A 23384-nucleotide genomic window follows, 5' to 3' on the forward strand; every position below is an offset into this window, starting at 1 on the left:
CCAAAATTCATATCCCTTTAGAGAGATCGTAACTCTATGTCATCAAAATATTTTTACTTTCTTTATGCCACTTGAAGATACAAAAAAAATGCAAAAACCAACAAGACCATAAGATCAATTCTTCCTCCAGAAGTCATATGTCGGTTTCAAGATAAAAGAAAAAGAAATTGGTGCCAACCGAACTATAGCGTCAATTGTTCTTACGAAAGCCATGTCGCCTTCAAGATGAAAAAAATAAACCAACACTAAAAAATATCTACTGTCAATTCTTGTTACGTAAGTCATGTCGGGTTCCCGAGAACACAACCCTTCTATGAAAAACCCCGGCGCCGAATGAGTAAGACGTGAACATATTGACCTAAAAACTTCACTTTCATGGTACATCATGCCTGGCGTCCAAAATTCAAACTTTACTTTTTTTCAAAAGTTTCTTGGTGCTAGTACTTCCATGAATTATCCCCCTACCTGCAACTGCAACAACCTAGTGTACCGGATAACCTCTGGTCACCAGACACCGTGAGACGGGTGACGCATGCAAACGGCCTAGGTAGTCAATCGCAACAGGCTAAATTAATGTCGCTGGAGACGTTGGGCCGGCGCTAGCTCGCGAGTGGATTGGACCAAACTCTGTCTCCTCGGATCCTATATAAGGGGCAGGCCACCGGTGTGGCTTGAGCAGAAAACAACCAAGGAGAGCTTTAGAGTGAGGAAGAAAGACGTCTTGGTCCTGCTATCACACACACACACATAGACAGAGTCTTCCAATGGCAAGCCAAGGTGTTGCCTCCATGTTGGCTCTCGCATTGCTCCTTGGAGCCTTCGCCTCCATCCCACAAAGTGATTCCCCTTCCTCCTCCCTCCCCTCTCTATCTCTCTCTCCCTCCCTCTCTCTCTCTCTCTCTCTCTCTCTCTCTCTCTCTCTCGATTGGGTAGAGGTTTTTTTTTCTGCATGCAAATCATGCAGTGGGTTTCGTAGAAGATAACACATGTGTTTAACTCAGATTTTATGAAGAGATGCATTCGCTAGCTAGGTAGCTCGCCACATATATAGTTTTCTCTCCCCAACATCACATACCTTCTTCATTTTTTTATGAGGTGCACAGTGCTCTCCTTTAGATGCACATCGCTTTCTTTCTGCGTTTTATTCTCCCCGCGCGCTATCAGTCGCATGGTAAAGCCTAGACGGCGCCGGCTGTCTCATTCTCTGTCCTGCTGCATCCATCAGTGCATGGGACAGTAAATAACATTTAAAAAAACTAATCACGGTAAATTTTGCAAAATGAACTTCTCAAACTCATCAGTAATCTTGAATTCTATTTTCTGCCGAACCAAATCTTTTTTCAGTTTTCATTTCCTTTAAAATTATCGTCAGATCAAAATATTTGCACTGCATGGCACGTTAAAAGTGTGCGTCTGTAATCTTGAATATCTTCCCCGTATGAAAAAAATATCACAACAAGTATAGGTTGTGTACAATGAAAACTAATATCTTAAATGTACTGAAAATGATATTTGTAGCTTGCTAGTTTCAACTCTTAATAAACTATACAAATACAAATATTTGAGTTGGTTGAGAAACCAAATTTATTGTGTGGAAAATGAAGCATTTGTCAACTGTACACAAACAAGCAAACAAAGCTTGCACATGAAGCCTTGACATGTCTGGTGAGCAAGCATGGCGGCTTCCTTAGCCAACTTTTACAAAATCAGAATGTTTAACTAACTAACTACCTATATATATAGCTAAGACAGGTTCTCTTTCCAGTGTCATGCTAATTTACCCATAAATTTTTCCTTCTTCCATGCATGCAAAAGTTGCGCATGGCTTCACACATACGCACACACTAGTGTCCTACCACTGTTAGCAGAGTCCCACCAATTGGTTGATGGTTTTGTTCCCTGATTAATTGGGTGCAACAACTGCATAACCACCACCCGTCGCTAACAATCTTTTTCTTCTTCTTCCTTGGGTTCGATCGTGGCCGGTCGCATCTTGACGCACCGGCCGCTACTCCAATGGTCCTACTCATCCGAGCTACATAGCTAGTAGTGGTGCTGCTACTGTTCCATTCTTTAAGCTTGACGAAAATGATTGCACAAGGCCGCCAGCCGCTAGCAAAGTCAGTGGTAACTAACTCACTAGCTTTGCTCGTGTTGTCATGGATCATATTGCCAAAGTACGACTTGGCGCATATCTAGGGTACGTCTGTCTCACTAGCCATAAAGTAACCCAGGTGTTGTTCCTGTTGGTCTTTCCAAGTTTGGTCTACCTGAAAAATAGGTTCAAGAGAATTATGCATGATAGTACAGTACTAGTAGTTGGCATATGCATGAGTAGGATGAAAATTTGCATTCTGTTTGTCTAAGTTGCGTGTGCTACTCAATTGTAAGGCACGTGAGCTAGACCGTTAATTGGAGCGTAGCTAGGAGCAGCCCCAGCAGGGACATGCATGCACGCCATGGCGGTCGATCGACATCCATGATATGTGGACTATCCAACGGCCGTGCTGGGGACGTTGGACCAGAAACTTAATTTGTCCCAACATGTACGTATGACCTCCAGAGTCTCCCCGTATTCGTATGGTTCAGGCCAGTAGCCGTACGTGTGTGGTCGGCCTCTCTACTCTCCTACTATCTTTGTCCAATAGCCGTGTGAGTCACTTATTTTGGAACGGAGGAAATATAATCGATCAGTGCCGTGCAAGTACGACGTTCATGCCATAACCATTAATTGATTGGTGGTGGCACTTTGAAGAGTAAAGTTTGTCTTGCATACTTTCAGGTGACTCTTTGAAAAATCATGCCATCAGTTGAGTATAGGTTTGTTGGTAAACCTAGCAACTCATCGCTAGCTAGGTAAAAAATTGGCTAGTCAAAAGTTCATTCCTCCCTTTAAGGTTGTCCCTTGGTCGTAACTAGCCAAAGATCAAGAGATATATATTTATCCGACCAGTTCCTTTCCTCTTGACGTCCAGGTAGCAAGTGACAAAGGGGTCAAGCCTTCAGAATAGCAGAGTTCCTCGGCCGTGTGCGTGCATCTGACACCAACTAGTGACTGTGAAAATAATTATAAAATGGCTGATAAACCACTAAAGTGTAGCTAGAGAGAGTTAAAATATGAGAAGCTAGGAGCTTCACCTTCACGCATGCACCCATGCATGCATCCAAAGTTTCAGTTAAACGTCCTTTTCTGGGAGTTAGTATTATCCCTTGCCTACAGGTCAAAAACGACATCGCCGCCATTCTTGCTTATTTGCACATCTGTTCGTTTCTTTTCAGAAAAAGATCCTTCCGTCGTCGTTATCACCAGAGAAAAAAATTCCATGGCAGTACAACAGTAACTTGCAGTATAGTAAATGATTTTGCATGCAGATGTAAATAATTTTCTGAAGATTAAATATCTAACCAAAGTTACCTCTTCACGCATGCAGGCGTCGAGTCCATCGGGGTGTGCTACGGCATGAGCGCCAACAACCTGCCGGCGGCGAGCACCGTGGTGGGCATGTTCAAATCCAACGGGATCAACTCCATGCGGCTGTACGCGCCGGACCAGGCGGCGCTCCAGGCCGTCGGAGGCACGGGCGTGAACGTGGTCGTCGGCGCGCCCAACGACGTTCTCTCCGCCCTCGCCGCCAGCCCCGCCGCCGCAGCCTCCTGGGTGCGGAACAACATCCAGGCCTACCCCAAGGTGTCCTTCCGGTACGTCTGCGTGGGTAACGAGGTGGCCGGCGGCGCCACCCAGAACCTCCTCCCCGCCATGAAGAACGTGCAGGGCGCGCTGGCGTCGGCCGGGCTGGGACACATCAAGGTGACCACGTCGGTGTCGCAGGCCATCCTCGGCGTGTACAGCCCGCCCTCCGCCGGCGCCTTCACCGGTGAGGCGGACGCGTTCATGGGCCCCATCGTGCAGTTCCTCGCCCGCACCGGCGGGCCGCTCATGGCCAACATCTACCCGTACCTGGCGTGGGCCTATAACCCGAGCGCCATGGACATGAGCTACGCGCTCTTCACCGCCTCCGGCACCGTGGTCCAGGACGGAGCCTACGGGTACCAGAACCTGTTCGACACCACCGTGGACGCCTTCTACACTGCCATGGCCAAGCACGGTGGCAGCGGGGTGAAGCTCGTGGTTTCGGAGAGCGGGTGGCCGTCGGGCGGCGGCCAGGCGGCGAACCCGGCCAACGCGAGGACCTACAACCAGTACCTCATCAACCACGTCGGACGCGGCACCCCGCGGCACCCGGGCGGCATCGAGACCTACGTCTTCTCCATGTTCAACGAGAACCAGAAGGACAACGGCGTGGAGCAGAACTGGGGGCTCTTCTACCCAAACATGCAGCACGTCTACCCCATCAGCTTCTGATCGATCGACCGATCGATCACAGGTAGCGTATGTCCGTATGGGCGTGTACGTGCGTATAAGAGCATGTACACGTACGTATGTGCACATTATGTATTTGTACAATACAGGGGCTTGGATCCATGCGACCACTGAGATAGTATATACAATACTACTAGCTCAGATGCGTACGCTATAGTAGTGGTTTGGTACCTATAGTAGTATACTGGTATTCTAGCTAGTATACGATTACGATTGAAGGGAAGCAAATGTAAACGCTCCCTTCACCGTAGAGATTGATTGATAATGATATGTACACAGATGTGTACGTAGCTAGGGAGGGACCTATATTGTAGGTCTCAAAAGTTTCGTCAAATTTTGGCGAAAACTTTTGTCCAAGAATAATACTATCTGAAATTTCGGCAAGGACCGAAATACTCTTCTACATTATATATAAACCGCTCGTAATATGTCTGAAAAACATTGGACACGTCCCTTTTTATTCGGATAAGAATCACAGGGACATGGACATGGCACATGAGCTCGTAAAAATGACAGGCGTGCACGCGCTCTCTTGGAGTCGACATGGAAAAATGGTGGCTAGACACGTGTTCGTAACGGGAGGCCCAGAACGATGTGACTCCGAGCGATTCGCGTGCCGCCCTAGCGGCATGGACTCGAGAGAGTGACGCACGCTATGGATGATGTAGATGATCATGTCCATTCGTTTTCTTTAATTGCTCCCAAATGTAATCATTTTGTCAACTAATTCGGCTGGCGCCGGCCTTATTCCCGCGCGACATCTTCGGCATCATCCGTGTGTTTTTGTGGATATACGTGTATCTTCGCAAAATACCTTAGGATCTTATGCGCACTGATCGTTCTTGCACAACAATTACGTCATGCTTTTTCATTTGTTGAAAATGGAGACTGTGATACCGTGGTACTAATGCAAACAATAAATTTCAGGCTCCAATTTATATATTCAAAGGAATTTTAAATTGAGCAATTAATTTATCATCTGGATATGGGGCTAGCCAGCTAATCGATCAAGCGGATGATGATTTGATAGACGTGGTTTTAAATGGCTACAGGAGCCGGTGGCGTATGATGTTCTAGGCGCACCTAAGACCTTTGAAGTGGATTTGATGCTTTGGCACACAACCTGCATAATCCATTGGCTGTCGTGAAGAAATTGTTTGTTGCATGCCTGCCTCTCCCGTGTCAGTGTGAGTGTTCTTGAATTGGAATCTCCATCCGACTCGGAGCTCTTGCTTAGTTTACACTTGTTGTCTACTCGGAGTAGCTAGCTAGCGATATAGATTGCAGCCTAACCGATCTTGAAATGACAGCATATAGTTAGTGAATATTACGGTCCTCTTCTTCTTACAGATAAGAATCCTTTATCGCGTATGCAGTCTTGTACATTCAGACCAAAATCTTGTCGAGATGAAAGGAGTAGCAGACCTGCTCGATCTGCTTCCAAAGTGAGAAATAGGCGTGCTTTACCTCCAAACGCCACCATGGTTTGCTGGGTACCTGGTGTCCCTTTTCCACCTAGAGCACTAGCACTGTCAACTGAATTGACCTGCTAGTGTAGGAAAGGTTCGCAAAAGTACCCTTGGGAGTTTGTTTTTAGTAGCAGTTAATTACCCGTCGCCCGTGGCAAGCATGCGGGAGGTTTAGGATAAGCACGTCGGAGGATGTTGATCAAGGGGGATTAATCATTAGCAGTCAGCGGTCACTATTGTGCAGGACCCATCTGTTATTTGCTTTTAATTTTAAGATTTCCAAATTGAAGTCGTCAAAAATTAGTGTGAACCAGAGTTTTCCCATTTTTCGAGCGGTCTACGATATGTAATTTAAACCACTAATTTATACTATAATATTTGTTGAGATAGTGCAAAAGTTATGTATTGAGAAAATACTTTGTGACAAATCTTTGTGTGTTGTTTTCATGTATTCAATCTAAATATTTTAAAAAGTACTGCTTGGCAAAGTTCTAAAAATTTGTTCTTTCTTATGTCCAAACTGTGGGAGGGGGGAAAGGAGTAGCGGTCAAAAGTGCATGTTACAGATAAAATTCAAGATTGCCTATGCACACTTGTAATTAATTCATTCCTGTGTTTAGGCAGATACTTATCTGGTAGTACTAGTTTTCGTAGGTCAGAACGACACGACCAAGCCATTATACCCAACACATCATATAATATGTGTTGGATTATTAGGCAATTTCCGTGTGAGTTTAATTACCGAAAGCAACATTACAGATGCACAAGCATATTTAACCACACACATCGGACTAAGTACATGCATCAAATCTGAACATGGAACAAGTAGCAGTGCAAGGTAGGAGAGGAAAAGCACGTACATCACGACCGGGAAGGTCGCACCAGCAGCACCACCACCACCACCATGGGAGTTGTTGATGTCGCCCATGGTGTAGTCGGAGTCGTCGACGAAGCAGTCAAATCGGCGATGAAGAAGACGAACAGCAACGAGCAGTCGCGCCGAAACGCTCCCCAAAAACCTTATCGCCCGTCTCACGGTGCAGGATCTCAACGGACAGGGTTTCGTTCGCGAGAGAGATCTAAGAGCACTGTTCTCCAGATCTGATCGGCCTGTTGGTGCACCAAGCAAAAAATTAGGCTTCCTTGAGTGTGTCCCGAACTCGAGCTCGAGTCACGAAACGCGACGTGCGTGCGTGACGAGGCGGGGCGGGGCGGGCGGAGGAGAAGGAGTGCGCGAGGGTCCTTCTATTCTCACTCACTTGGAATGACTAGAACAACATCCCTTATATACCAGTCCAACTCTCTCTCAACTAGCAATGTGGGAATAACTTTGTCCCCCAAGGCTGTCCCAAGCTGCCAACGTGATGGGCCTTGAGATTTCAGAAATTGTAGACTACATGGGCTGTCTTATTGGGCTGCAGCCCATCTACATTCAACAATATGCGGCTTAAGTATAAATATAGTACTTTGAGAATATGGCGATATGTAGGTCGGTATGCTATTTCCCTCGCGTCTTCATAGTCAACAACTTTGGCATGAGTTAGTACATGTGGTAATTAGATTCCATTGGGTTCGGTGACATAGACACTGAAAAATCCCATCTTTTGAAGAAACTGCATCAGTTTCAATTGGCCAAGCGTGCACCACCTAAGTTAGGCTACAATCATAATCAAACTGAGATCATCATGTGAAGAACCACTCCAAACGCTAAAATATGGTTTGTAGAATTATGTGTGCAAAAGTGGTTCGAAGTAGCATAAATAAAAATAAAAAATACGAGTCAACATGTCACTAACTCATTATATATGTCACAATTGCTTCGGTCATAGCCCTTAACAGTTTTGAGTGCAAGGGGGAAGAAGCTTAGCCTTGATCTATGCTGACTCATTTACATTTTCTTAAGAAGCCCGGAGTTTATTATTATCCATTGAGGGCAGAGACGTTTGCTTATTTATTGACAAATCTCTAAGAGTTCTTTATTCGTTGAGGATAGAAGTGTTTGGTTATTTAGTGACAAAATTTGTCATAGCGTACAAGAACCACTAGTGGAAAACAGGGCTTTTGTGGCGGGTGGTAAGGGCCTTTTGTCGCGGGCGGCCATCCGCGACAAGGAAGGCGCGATAAAAGGTTTTCCTTTTATCGCGGATCGTTTACCACCCGCGACATATAGTCCACCACGTGGCAGGCGTGGGGCGCGCAGGGGACAGGCTCTTTTGTCGCGGGCGGTATTACCACCCGCGACAAAAGGCCCTCTACGTGGCGCGCGCACAACGCTGATGCTTTAGGGTTTGAGGGGTGCAGCACCCCCCCCCCCGCCACCGACCCCCTTTTATTTCATTTTTTCATTCGAAAATAAAAGTTGCATATATTTGTACGCTACTAGAAGTGGTACACGTTCATTCATATATAGATCATCAAACAAATATTGGAACCAAAAGTCGATTCCCCTTACATATTCGTAGATTCCCCTTACATATATATATACATGGAGCTCACGACTACCGGTACTAAAGACCGTCTATTTGGAGGGAGAGCGCCTATTTGGACTAAACAAGCCGTTGTTGTCTATTACTTCTCTAACAAAAAGTCCCGCCAGTTCCTCCGCAATTCCAAGTAGGTGTTCCTTTGGTTGGAGTGTGTTCCGCATGAAGTCGACCTATATACGAAAATGAGATGAGTATGACTATATCAATCTTGATAACGAAATATTGACGATAATAAATAAAGTTGTGAATGTTATTGCTTACGTTGAATTTATTATTGTTCTGCTTCTCAGTGGTTAACATGCGAATGGACTCGCAAACATAGTATCCACATAGATTCGTCCCTTGTGGCTGCTGGGCGCACGGTACAGGAGTAAATGTTAGCCTCTCTGCCCAGGTACCCTTATTATGGTTCCTGAAAGCTCATCAAGCCCTACCAGGCAAAAGAATGATTGAATGAGTGGATAATTAATTGATATCTCACGAAAGATATAGCGCGGCGATGAAGGAAATTATACTTGGAGCAACTTCTGCAAGTCGCGGAACCCGTCCACGCCTCTACTTATTGGGTCCCTTACTTCAACTATTCCCTTATCAACTTGAATGTCTAGTAGAATCCAGTGGAAGCTGCACATGTTATGTATATACGTCAGGAATTACACTTAACATCGAGTAAGAAAAATTGAATGTGCATAAAAGATCATTAAGACTCTCACTCGTAGTTGTAAGGAAACAGCATTGAATCACAGAAATGTTGCTCCCCCAAAAACCTTAGTAGGTTTCCCCCCATTTCTTCGCCTTTATGCTTTACCGTTTCAACGTGTACTTTATCTGGGTCAACAAACCCAATATTGATAATATTATTACTTTTGCATTCACTGATCTTCGATCCGCATAAGAGAACACATAAGATATAATGAGTATATGCAATGAAAACGAACATGAACTGAATGAAAATGAACTTATATGTAGTTAACAACTTACAAGCAATAGCAACTCATGAGAGATTTGTCGAGGGCTTCTAAATTGAATAACCGCCGAGTTCATTCATCTCAATATGGATCTCCTCCTTTCGGTAGTAATTTTCCCATGGTATATTCGCCACGATGTACCTTATGTTCTCCTTGCATGCATCAAGGTACCACTGATGCAAATTCCGCATATGTGTTGGCAGTTTATGCAGCTGCTCTCTGCTGACCAAGTCGGCCCCGTAGACAAATTTAGGAGCTATATCAGCAGTGGGTAGTGCAACATCTGTTGCAGACAGCAATTCCTCCACGGTAACTGAACAGGCAGCCGCTAGCTTTGCAGCTTCTTCCATATCGAAACCACCATGTTCCTAGTACACCTTGGGAACATTAAACACTTCGAGTGATGGGATCGATTGTTTGGGCTGATCTCCGAGCAGGGGAACTTCCTTTCTTTTTTTGCCTTTTGTCGTTTGCTTGGCCTTGAGGGGTGCACTTGTTGAACTTGACTTCTTCTCGGCTGCACTTCTAGCTGATGATTTGCTCGTGCTAGCAATATCCTTCTCCTTAGCCTTGTCATCCTTCTTCTTCTTAGCCTTTTCATCCTTCTTCTCGTCAATTACCCTCGCAAGGTGGCGTGTATAGTCATCCTTCTTCTCGTGTAAGTCATATTGCGATGGTGTGTTCAGAAAAGAAATAGCATATGTTTTTTGCTTCTCGGTGTATGGCTCTGGCGCTGGAGGTTTTGGCTTATGAAAATGATCATAGTTGTATTTCGCAACAATGGCCTCATTTTCCTCGACAGTACGATCGTAAGGACGGGGTGGAGGAACCTTTGGTACTTTTGGGAGGGGCGACATCTTGCGGACATGACTCTTGAAACGCTTCCGGTTGGGTGCATTCCGAGTCTTAGTGGGCGGAGGCGGCGGCGCTGGAGATGGAGATGGACTACATATGTCGTGGTCGACGTCGTACCCATGGGGTGATGGTGGCGACATGTGATCAGTAGGAGGAGGTGATGGTGGCCTGCGATCACCTGGAGGAGGTGATGGTGACCTGCTGGGACGATCGGTACTAGGGGCTACCCAGCCTCGGCAGCTCGATGTTCTTCTTTTCCCGCAGAATGATTTCTCCCAAGCACCTCTCCGAGTGTAACCCCCCATCACCTCCAGGGATTTCGAGCTCCAATGTCTCCCACGACGGTACAACTGAATCCACCCGACACGAGCATAGCCAGCTGGAATCTGATTGCCATGCCATGTTGCCGGCTCACCTTCAGGTCCAAATGCAGGTAAGACATAGCCGACCGCCACCTTAACAGACATGTTCCTGAACACCTCATGGAGATCACAAGGTGTTTGCTCCTTGATTCCATCCAAGGGGTCGCCAGGATCGGCATCTATCATCCGTGTAGGCGGGGCCTCCGAGTCGGCCACGCTGCTGTCTCGTTGCTGAGATATGCCGGCGGTATTATCTGGCTGGCGCTGTTCTTTAAGTTCATTAATCTCCCGCTGCTGCTGCTGAATCTCCCGCTTTCTCTGTCCATCTTCACAACCTGGGTACAACAATTTGTGGTGGTCCTCTAACATCTTGTCGAACTGCAATCTCTCCTTATCCGTGCCACAGTCTCTTCTTGCATCAGAAATGGCCCGACGAAGATCATCATCAACAGGATCATCTCGTCGCCTGTTCTTCACCTCCTTCTTCTTCATTTTCGTCCATTGCGGTATCATCGCATTCAGAGAACATAGATCGGTACTGGTCATCGTTATCTTCTTCTTCATCGCCGTCTTCCATCATAACCCCTTATTCTCCGTGCTTGGTCCAAACATTATAGCTGGACATGAATCCAAACCGAAGCAGGTGGCTCTTAATGTCTCTTGAGCAAGAGTAATCCTTCTCGTTCTTACATTTTAGACATGGACAGCACATAAAACCTTGCTTCGACTTGTTGGCCTCGGCCACAAGCAGAAAAGAATTCACGCCCTCTCTGAAAGCGGGAGCTAGCACATCGGTTACCGTACATCCATGGATGACTCATCTGCATCATAAGTACAATTATGTATCAGATGCAATCATCTTGCTAAAATTAGTATTGTACGGACTATGTATATACGAGAAAATAGTTGCTAACCTTTTAGGATCAAAAAGAGGAGAAATCTTATCAAATAAAATCAAGTGGCATCCCTCACAAGCATTCCATCAAACACCTCTTGTGCACATGTAGAAAAAATGAGCTAGCATACACCTCCACCTTTCACCACCAAGGAAAAAAATGTAGGGAGGTGGGAGGGGGCTGGCTGCGCGTCTATATATAGGCATGAACATTTTGTCGCGGGTCGTATTACGATCCGCGACAAAAGGGGTGCCGGCAGGAGGCGCCAGCCCTCAGACCCCTTTTGTCGCGGGTTGTGATACGGCCCGCGACAAAAGGGCGCGACAAAAGGCCCTGTCCGCTCCAAATTCGGGGCGATGTGGCCACCCCATTTGTCGAGGGTGCAGGCGCGCCCGCGACAAAAGGCTCCCACGAAAGCCCTGTTTTCCACTAGTAAACTGAATAATGGGTGTGCATGGACCATCCCTGCCTACTCGATCAGTTCAGCTACCGAATCTCCAGTTGACAATCGAGGGATGCCATGTGAATGTGATCATTGTGTATACTACTCAAATTTGCTTAAGATATGTGGAGTCGTGGAGATATTGTTGGATAGACGTATTGCACAACTGTATAACGGCTCTGAGCCATGTGTATGAAATAGGTGATATCATATATATCCTGTTCAGCGTTATCTTTTTTCCGAAAAAAAAAACGTTATCTTCCTCCACAATCTACATCACGTGGTGGACGAACGTTGAGAGTTGTCAGCTGGGAGTTAATTAAACTTAATTCTAATTTTGTTGAGGTTCTTAATCAGTGGTTCGGTACGTATTGTTTATAAGCACGATCCATTATTTCTAAGGAGATAATCTGGAAAATCATTTCTTTGTAGGTATTGGTTGGAATATAAGATACTGAAAAGAAAAAGAATTTTACTTGAATGCACTTACAATTTGTGATGTGCTGCGTACAGTCTATTTGGAGCATCCGTAGAAGTTCCCATACAACCGGATACCGTAAACGGGTTTATGGTAAACCTCAAACCATCTTTAAGTATGGAACCTGAAAAAATGGTATTATAAAATGTGTATTTGTTCTCCTTATCTTTTTACCATCGTCTTTCCCAACCCTCTATCGTACAAAACTTCCGAACGTACCAGCCGACTACAGGAGCTGCTACCGGCTAGGTCACCCCTACCCCACCTAGCCACCTCATCCCCCACCCGGAGCCATCAAGTAGCATAAGCCGATGTCTTAGCTGTCGGAGCCCCGACACGGTTCCTCCTGGAGTGGAAGCCTAGCAGCGGTGCAAGCCTTCCTTCTATCGCTGACTAGCCCTCTAACCTGCTCCCCCGCCGATGCCAACCCTCCAACTGACTTGTCCCACATTCACATTGTCATAGCACCGAGCTCCATCGACATGTAGCTTTTCTTTGGTTGGCCGCCTACTCGAGAAAATCGATGATTTGTGCCATAAATTAAGATTGATGTGGGGAATCAGAACTCCTCGCCAAGAATCATAGGTTGATGCCGAAATTGAACATCCTCATCATGAAGTCGAGTTCGGGAGGCTATGCCACCAAGTGAAGGTCATGCTGGAAGTTTCATCCCGCCTAGCGTCGGTGAATCTATGTAAACCCAAACATTGGACGCATGCTGGGTATACACGCGAGTTCACGCTCTTTTTTCGGTTTACCACAAAAATATTTGTGGGACAACACGTTTACCGGAAATGATTGCGTCAATTTCTGGGCCAAAATAAAAAATGGCCATTTATTTGTTGTTTAGGTAATTTTGCGGGTTATGTTAGGGATGATCCTAGACCTTATTCGGATGGAAGGTATTTTGGAGTTTGCTAAAACTATATAGTTTTGAACGCTTGGAGCTGCTTGGGTTATATGTTTAGTGCCGTTTAACAAACTATAGTATTGTCTACCGCATCTTATTTCTCGGTATGAAAAAAAAGCCATCTTAAACTAGTTTTAAGATTTTTCTTTAAATCAACGTAAAAACTTCTGCTATTCCATTAATCACTATTTTCTTGTTCCTCAATCCTCAGTTAACCGCGGAAAACCGGGTAAAAGTTAATATATAGAAGATGTCCACTTAAACAACGACAAAATACCAGAAGAAAAGCGAGAGTGGACACATGAAGGTCGAGTTACCTCTAACTCTTTATTTTCAAACACTTAATTCTAGAGGTAGCTAATAATATATATTACAAATCTGTAAATTTCCATACGAACTTCTTTATATTCTAGGCTTGGTAAAACTGCAAAAAAAAAAAAAATCGTAGCCTAGAATAGTCCGGCGCTCTCCAATCGTCCGTCTCAGCGATTTTGTAGTAGGCTGTTGAGCGAGGCGCGACTAGAAGCAGTCGTGGTATTGGCAAGCTGGCAGTCACCACTAGTTCCCGCCGGATGCATGAACGCATAGCTCGCCACATCATGGCGCTGCCGTGTCCCATCCCGGCCATCAAGCGGCACACGCGAGCGAGCAGTGCTGGAACAGCAACATCATAGGAGGATGGCCGGCGGTCGCCCCAACTCCCGTCCAGATCGCGCCCCATGACGAGCCGCCCGCCCGGGGAATCTGTCCCGGAAAAGGACGCCACCGGCGGTCGACCGCTGCGTATGCACCAGCTGACACGGCACCTGCACTGCACGCCCGATCCGCTGCCGTGCCAGCTCGGGCTGACAGCCACGGGCCGTCTCCAGGACCATCCAAGGAGAGAGACGCAATGATTGCCTTCCCGAGCCGTCGCCGTCGCCGTCGCCGTCGCCGTCGACCACCGCCGGGCCGGGGGCGTTATTGGGTCGCGCGGTCTGATCGGCGAACAGTAGCCATCCATCGGGTGGCGCTGTGCTGCGTCCTCGTCCGCCGGTCACGAAAGCGGGCGTACACCTGATCGGGGAGGACGCTGACCTTCCGGTGTTTAATTCCGGGAGGACCTTTGCATGTCCAGATCGATGCCATGGCGCCCATTAAACCCAGACGGCGAATGATACACACGCATGGAATATGTCTTGACTTGATTGATGCGTAATCTCACCCATCTAATCATTTCTGATTGCGTTCCTGTACTGAAGACTCCAACAAAGAATTCAGCATGGTGGTGATTAAGGGCACCGGCCCAACCTATTTTAGACACTAAAAGTGTTTTGTTTTGGTATGTTTGGATCGGGTAATGGACACAAAATCGGCCGCTCCGCCCCTCTTGTAAGTTTAAGTCAGGGGCAGCCCTAAATGGTTTTCTTTTATAAAACGGAGTGAAACCCTAGCCTAGTCTACTATGGTCGTCATCCTCCTTCCTTGGTCAGGTCCACCTATTTTAGAGTAGGAGGAGGAGCGATGGGGCATGCGTGGGCCACTGCTTCCGCGGCCGCCAACAGCGCCAGAGGGTATACCAGCGGAGTAGCTAGGACGAGCGGCCGAGGCAGGTGCTGCATCTAAAATGCATCTATATTCTTTATAGTTTATCGTGCCATATTCCATTATATTTGCATCATATAATGTGTTATAATCATGATTTAGAATGATTTTCAGGATTTTCTATAAAATCTATTTTATTTGTATTATAACCCTATAGGGCAGAAAAACCATGTTTCCGTATTCATTACTTTTAGGGACCTTTGCCAACTCAAATGGATCTAAGATTTTTTTGTACGCTATTATTTTACGAAGAATGAAGTCATTAAGAACTTGGACCTCACCTGGGCCAATACCTAGGCATTTCTCCAGCCGAGCTTAAGGCCGGGCCAAAAAAGCTCGATGAGCCCGGCCCGACTAAATTCATTCATTTGTAGGCCCGAGCCTGGCCTGACCAAAAGCACGAGGGCCTAGCCCAACAGTCCAAAGCTAATGTTATCCCCACGATTAAATATGTCCATTACAGAAGCGTAACAATAGGATCTTATTATCTAACATAAATGCAATAAGTTTTAATAGCAAACAACAACAAAATAGAACTATTTCCACATATTATGCCTATGCTGGAGATTTCTTTCTGTAGGGCACCGATGACCCATTCTGTGGGTTGGATCTCCATTTATAGCTACAGAAGTTGCATGTTGCCTAAGGATCCACCACCACAATGCTTTTTTGTGTATTAGTGATCTCCATCCGGGTGTACTGCTGCTAAACAGTGGAGACTCGTAGCCGTTGATCTTTGTTCTCTTCTCCATCTACAAACAAAATGTAAAAAAAATCAAAATTAACTAAAAGTTTCCATATAATCTACAACAGAGCATCAAATGTCAGTTAGATGTCGACTCTAATCTGCAAATCCATCTAGGCCAGCAAAAATTACCCTTGGAGGATGGATGACAATGATCCTCAATCGTTGGTGCGGCGATGCTTGGGGCTGGAGATGCGGCGGTGGCGCTCGGGGAAGGAGGTGTGGTGGAACTCTGGGCAGGAGGTGTGGCTTGACTCAAGGCATGAGATGGGGCGATGGCCAGAGAAGGTGATGCAGGACAGGTGGGGAAGGCCGAAGGTGCAGCGGCGCTCGGGCGCTCGGCATTAGAGAAATGGAGGTTGGGCCGCTGCTACCCTGTCTCACGCGAGACGTGACTACAGGAGAGAGGGGTGGGAAATTGGGGGTTGTGCGGCTATGAACATAGAGGTAGGTCGGGGTCTGGGGGGTTAGAGCACCACTCACCTAGGCATGTAGGCCTGATCTGAGAATTGAGGCAGGAAGTGGAGGTCAATCTGAGCCGGACCATATTTTCAGCAACAAACTTATGCCCGAGCCAGTCCTGAGTTGCTCTTTGGGCTGGGCCAGGCCGGGATGGGATGCCCATGCCCGGAGATGTGTGGGATGGCTACAATGCCGAACGAGGGTGTGTGGTGCAGCCTGATACCCTGGCCACGCCACCACCACTCAGTTTGCCCTCATGGTTCCGTTGTTGTACATATTTGTTTCCATCTCTGTTTTCTTGACCTAAAACCTTCTATATAGGGGGTCCCATTCGCGATCTCAACGCACAGCGAACCACGAAAGAAAATACAAAATGTAGGCTGTACCAGCAAAGATTGGAGGGGTGAAACACCATCGAGTACCGGTGGCTTACATCTCCGACCTCTCCAAAAAAAATCCTTCGTCTCCATTATGAAGTGGGAGTTGTCCACCCCCAGACTATGATAGTCGCTTGATCTAGCTATCAATGGTTCTATCATTCCTCTAGATTTACATGAGCTTCCCTCATGATTGTGACCATCATATGTAACCCCTTTGTGTGGATCTTTGGTTTTTATGAGATTTGTATTTGAGATTTTAGTTTGTGTTTGATGTATGAATATATGTATATTATGTACCCCATTCTTGAGTACAATTTTTGATCCAACTATTATTATAGAGCATGGGAACGGAAACATGTGAATTAGTTGGAGTAGCATGGAACTGGACAATGACTAGAAAGTTTGAGTCCTACCATGGTTTTCACCTTTCCGTTGTTATCTCACTAGGGCTAAATGAGTGCATGTGTTACTAGGTGAAAGTCATGACACATAGATATCTTCATACATGAGATAATTGGTACCCCATCCTTATTATTATTGTTGATATGAATTGCATAGCTCAAAATCATGTTTTATGCTCTCTATTTTTTTATTTTGTTGGAGGTTTAGCACATACATTCCCTTCTTACTTTCTTGTGTTCAAGAGTCAAAAGAAATATTCCTGAAAAGAGAGGACAAAGAGTCTTCCAACAATTCTATAGGATTCTTCTAAGCATGCTTTATGATTCATAGTACTTATCATTCATGATTCTTACAAATGCTATTTACTATTATGCATGCTATGTAGAATGTAAGAGTTATCACTTGATGAGTTTATATTACTTATTGTAATTCTTTATTGACTGAACCTTGTGATACTTTGCATGATTATTTAGAAGCTATATATTATAAACTCCAAAGTTCCTGTTAGTTTTATCACCTTCATGCTCGGGACGAGCATAGGTTAAGCTTGTGGATGTTGATGCGTGTAGTATGCATACATGAATTTTGTCCTTTATCATATTAAATTCCCACATCCTTGCAACATATATGATGATAACACCATGTTTTACATTTATTTATGGGGATTTACCAATGATCCCCTTTATTTGGTTTATAACTCTACAGAACAGGAAAATCCTATTTGCGTATTTCACTTTTAGAGATCTATACGAAGTCAAATTAACCTGGGATTTTTGGAGCATCATTTTTTCATAGGGAGAATAACCCTGAGCCCTGAAAGCACACATGAACAGGCCTGAGGCCTGAAAGAGATTAGGTGGCACGCCTAGCAAGGGAGGGCGCACCACCCTGGCGCTTTCAGCCGTTGATCGTCCAATTGTCCTGATTCTTTCGCCCACCGAAGTATTTTGACCTAAAAATAAATATATATGGCCCCGAAGAGTTCACGAGATGAGAGCGCCGCACAAACACAGAAACACTAACATAGGCTGCTGCAGAGAAGATTGGAGGGGGAAACTACACCGGGATCACCGTCGAAGGGATCTCCACCTTCTCCAACGTCTTCATCGTAATCAACATGATCAAGGGAGAGTAGTCCACTGATACGTCTCAAACGTATCTATAATTTCTTATGTTCCATGCTACTTTTATGATGATACTCACATGTTTTATACACATTATATGTCATATTTTTGCATTTTCCGGCACTATCCTATTGACGAGATGCCGAAGAGCCAGTTGCTGTTTTCTGCTGTTTTGGTTTCAGAAATCCTAGTAAGGAAATATTCTCGGAATTGGACGAAATCAACGCCCAGGGGCCTATTTTTCCACGAAGCTTCCAGAAGACCGGAGGGGAGACGAAGTGGGGCCACGGGGCGCCGCCACACTAGGGCGGCGCGGCCTAGAGGGGGCCCGCGCGGCCCTAGCGTGTGGGGCCCCCGTGACTCTCCCGACTCCGCCCTTCCGCCTACTTAAAGCCTTCGTCGCGAAACCCCCAGTACCGAGAGCCACGATACGGAAAACCTTCCAGAGTCGCCGCCGCCGCCAATCCCATCTCGGGGGATTCAGGATATCGCCTCCGGCACCCTGCCGGAGAGGGGAATCATCTCCCGGAGGTCTCTTCATCGCCATGATCGCCTCCGGATCGATGTGTGAGTAGTCCACCCCCGGACTATGGGTCCATAGCAGTAGCTAGATGGTTGTCTTCTCCTCATTGTGCTATCATGTTAGATCTTGTGAGCTGCCTATCATGATCAAGATCATCTATTTGTAATCCTTCATGTTGTGTTTGTTGGGATCCGATGAATATTGAATACTATGTCAAGTTGATTATCAATCTATTATATATGTTATTTATGTTCTTGCATGCTCTCCGTTGCTAGTAGAGGCTCTGGCCAAGTTGATACTTGTGACTCCAAGAGGGAGTATTTATGCTCGATAGTGGGTTCATGCCTCCATTTAATCTGGGACAGTGACAGAAAGTTCTAAGGTTGTGGATGTGCTGTTGCCACTAGGGATAAAACATCGATGCTTTGTCTAAGGATATTTGTGTTGATTACATTACGCACCATACTTAATGCAATTTTCTGTTGTTTACAACTTAATACTCGGAGGGGTTCGGATGATAACCTCGAAGGTGGACTTTTTAGGCATAGATGCATGCTGGATAGCGGTCTATGTACTTTGTCGTAATTCCCTGATTAAATCTCATAGTACTCATCATGATATATGTATGTGCATTGTTATGCCTTCTTTATTTGTCAATTGCCCAACTGTAATTTTTTCACCCAACATCTGCTATCTTATGGGAGAGACACCGCTAGTGAACTGTGGACCCCGGTCCTATTCTTTACATCTGAAATACAATCTACTGCAATTGTTCTTTACAGTTCTTTGCAAACAACCATCATCATCCACACTATACATCTAATCCTTTGTTTACAGCAAGCCGGTGAGATTGACAACTTCGCTGTTACGTTGGGGCAAAGTTCTGTGATTGTGTTGTGTAGGTTCCACGTTGGCGCCGGAATTCCTGGTGTTGCGCCGCGCTACATTCCGCCACCATCAACCTTCAACGTGCTTCTTGACTCCTACTGGTTCGATTAAACCTTGGTTTCTTACTGAGAGAAACTTGCTACTATGCGCATCACACCTTCCTCTTGGGATTCCCAACGATGTGTCAACTACACGCATCAAGCAAATTTCTGGCGCCGTTGCCGGGGAGATCAAGACACGCTGCAAGGCGAGTCTCCACTTCACATCTCTTTACTTTGTTTTTGTCTTGCTTTATTTTATTTACTGCTTTGTTTGCTGCATTATATCAAAACACAAAAAAATTAGTTGCTAGTTTTACTTTATTTACTGTCTTGTTCTCCATATCAAAAACACAAAAAAATTAGTTACTTGCATTTACTTTATTTAGTTTGTTTTATTTACTACTGCTAAAATGGGTACTGTTGAGAATACTAAGTTATGTGACTTCACAAACACAAATAATAATGATTTCCTATGCACACCTATTGCTCCACCTGCTATTATAGCAGAATTCTTTGAAATTAAACCTGCTTTACTGAATCTTGTTATGAGAGAGCAATTTTCTGGTGTTAGTTCTGATGATGATGCTGCCCATCTTAATAATTTTGTTGAACTATGTGAAATGCAAAAGTATAAGGATGTAGATGATGATATTATAAAATTAAAATTGTTTCCTTTCTCCTTAAGAGGAAGAGCTAAAGATTGGTTGTTATCTCTGCCTAGAAATAGTATTGATTCTTGGACTAAATGTAAGGATGCTTTTATTGGTAGATATTATCCTCCCGCTAAAATTATATCTTTGAGAAGTAGCATAATGAATTTCAAGCAATTAGATAATGAACATGTTGCTCAAGCATGGGAGAGAATGAAATCTTTGGTAAAGAATTGCCCAACCCGTGGATCGACTACTTGGATGATCATCCAAACCTTTTATGCAGGACTGAATTTTTCTTCGCGGAACCTATTGGATTCAGCTGCTGGAGGTACCTTTATGTCCATCACTTTGGGGGCGGCAACAAAGCTTCTTGATGATATGATGACAAATTACTCCGAATGGCACACGGAAAGAGCTCCACAAGGTAAGAAGGTAAATTCCGTTGAAGAAACCTCTTCCTTGAGTGATAAGATTGATGCTATTATGTCTATGCTTGTGAATGGTAGATCTAATGTTGATCCTAATAATGTTCCTTTAGCTTCATTGGTTTCCCAAGAAGAACATGTTGATGTGAACTTCATTAAAAATAATAATTTCAACAACAATGCTTATAGGAATAATTCTGGTAACAACTATAGGCCATATCCTGTTGCTAATGGTAATAGTTATGGTAATTCTTATGGGAATTCTTACAACAATAATAGGAGTGTACCCCCTGGTCTTGAAGCCATGCTTAAAGAATTTATTAGTACACAAACTGCTTTTAACAAATCTGTTGAGGAAAAGCTTGATAAAATTGATATTCTTGCTTCTAAGGTTGATAGTCTTGCCTCCGATGTTGATCTTTTAAAATTGAAAGTTATGCCTAATAAGGATATTGATAATAAGATTGTTACTACAGCAAATTCCATCCAAGTTCGAATTAATGAGAATATTAGATTGATGGCCGAATTGCATGCTAGGTGGGAAAGAGAAGAAAATGAAAAACTTGTTAAAGAGAATAATGTAGCTAAAGTTTGGACTATTACCACCACTAGTAATGTTAATGATTCACATGTTGCTACACCTCCTACTATCAATGGTAAAATAATTGGTGTTGGCAATGTTACTACTCCTAGTGCAAAGCGTGCAAAATTGCGTGAAACTGTTAAAACTGCTGAAATTGATAAAACTGCTGAAATTTTTCAAAATATTGGGGACAATGATCCCATTGCTGTAGATCATAATGGTTTAGACTTTGATGATTGTCACATCTCTGAAGTTATAAAGTTCTTACAAAAGCTTGCTAAAAGTCCCAACGCTAGTGCTATAAATTTGGCCTTTACAAAACATATTACAAATGCTCTCATAAAAGCTAGAGAAGAGAAACTAAAACTTGAAACCTCTATTCCTAGAAAGCTAGAAGATGGTTGGGAGCCTATCATTAAGATGAGGGTCAATGATTTTGATTGTAATGCTTTATGTGATCTTGGTGCAAGTATTTCTGTTATGCCTAAGAAAATTTATGATATGCTTGACTTGCCACCATTGAAGAATTGTTATTTGGATGTTAATCTTGTTGATAATGCTATAAAGAAACCTTTGGGGAGGATTGATAATGTTCGTATTATGGTTAACAATAACCTTGTCCCCGTTGATTTTTTTGTCTTGGATATTGAATGCAATGCATCTTGCCCCATTATATTGGGAAGACCTTTTCTTCGGACTGTTGGTGCCACCATTGATATGAAGGAAGGTAATATTAAATATCAATTTCCTCTCAAGAAAGGTATGAAACACTTCCCTAGAAAGAGAATGAAGTTACCTTATGATTCTATTATTAGAACAACTTATGATGTTGATGCTTCGTCTCTTGATGTTACTTGATACACACTTTCGCGCCTAGCTGAAAGGCGTTAAAGAAAAGCGCTTATGGGAGACAACCCATTATTTTACTTCTGCACTTTATTTTATATTTGAGTCTTGGAAGTTGTTTACTACTGTAGCAACCTCTCCTTATCTTTATTTTATTGCATTGTTGTGCCAAGTAAAGTCTTTGATAGTAAAGCCAATACTAGATTTGGATTACTGCGCAGGAACAGATTTCTTGCTGTCACGAATTTGAGCAGTAGTCTCTGTATAAAAATCAAAAAAATCTGCCAATTTACGTGCGTGATCCTCAGATATGTACGCAACTTTCATTCAATTTGGGCATTTTCATCTGAGCAAGTCTGGTGCCACTTTAAAATTCGTCTTTACGAACTGTTCTGTTTTGATAGATTCTGCCTTTTATTTCGCATTGCCTCGTTTTGCTATGTTTGATGGATTTCTTTGTTCCATTAACTTTCAGTAGCTTTGTGCAATGTACAGAAGTGTTAAGAATGATTATGTCACCTCTGAATATATGAATTATGCACTCGACCCTCTAATGAGTTTGTTTCGAGTTTGGTGTGGAGGAAGTTTTCAAGGGTCAAGAGAGGAGGATGATACAATATGATCAAGAAGAGTGAAAAGTCAAAGCTTGGGGATGCCCCCGTGGTTCATCCCTGCATATTTTAAGAAGACTCAAGCGTCTAAGCTTGGGGATGCCCAAGGCATCCCTTCTTCATCGACAACTTATCAGGTTCCTCTAGTGAAACTATATTTTTATTCCGTCACATCTTACGTGCTTTACTTGGAGCGTCTGTTCGTTTTTATTTTTGTTTTGTCTGAATAAAATCGGATCCTAGCATTCTTCGTTTGGGAGAGAGACACGCTCCGCTGTTTCGTATGAACACATATGTTCTTAGCTTCATCTTTAATGTTCATTGCGAAAGTTGGACTATTTCATTCATTGTTATATGGTTGGAAACGGAAAATGCTGCATGTGGTTAATGGTTTAATGTCTTGAATAATGTGATACTTGGCAATTGTTGTGCTCATATAGATCTTGTTTAAGCTCTTGCATCATGTACCTTGTACTCATTAATGAATAACTACATAGAGCTTGTTAAAATTTGGTTTGCATGATTGATCTCTAGAGTCTAGATATTTTCTGGTTGAGGTGTTTGAACAACAAGGAGACAATGTAAAGTCTTATAATAGCTACAATATGTTCATATGTGAGCTTTGCTGCACCTTTTATACTTGAGTTTGCTTCAAACAACCTTGCTAGCCTAGCCTTGTATTGAGAGGAATTCTTCTCGTGCATCCAAATCCTTGAGCCAATAACCATGCCATTTGTGTCCACCATACCTACCTACCACATGGTATTTCTCCGCCATTCCAAAGTAAATTACTTGAGTGCTACCTTTAAAATTTCTATTCTTTGCCTTTGCAATATATAGCTCATGGGACAAATATCCTTAAAAACTATT

At 44.1% G+C, this 23384-nt stretch overlaps 1 protein-coding gene across 1 annotated transcript; it reads left to right on the forward strand.

The window, feature by feature from the left end:
* Positions 1-661: 661 nt before the first annotated feature.
* LOC124707767 (lichenase-2-like) lies at positions 662-4789 on the forward strand. The gene is made up of 2 exons (XM_047239458.1): positions 662-837; positions 3432-4789. Exons 1-2 carry the CDS (start codon positions 765-767, stop codon positions 4361-4363), a joined length of 1005 nt encoding a protein of 334 aa, XP_047095414.1. The 5' UTR covers positions 662-764; the 3' UTR covers positions 4364-4789.
* The last annotated feature ends 18595 nt before the right edge of the window (positions 4790-23384 follow it).

The sequence above is a fragment of the Lolium rigidum genome, chromosome 4 (assembly GCF_022539505.1).
Source record: "Lolium rigidum isolate FL_2022 chromosome 4, APGP_CSIRO_Lrig_0.1, whole genome shotgun sequence".
NCBI classification, from domain to species: domain Eukaryota; kingdom Viridiplantae; phylum Streptophyta; class Magnoliopsida; order Poales; family Poaceae; genus Lolium; species Lolium rigidum.

Excerpts from the sequence above, each read along its gene's own strand:
- LOC124707767 (XM_047239458.1), top strand. The coding sequence starts at position 765 with ATGGCAAGCCAAGGTGTTGCCTCCATGTTGGCTCTCGCATTGCTCCTT. Across the intron at positions 838-3,431 it reads CTTCGCCTCCATCCCACAAA|GCGTCGAGTCCATCGGGGTG; the intron begins GTGATTCCCCTT and ends TCACGCATGCAG.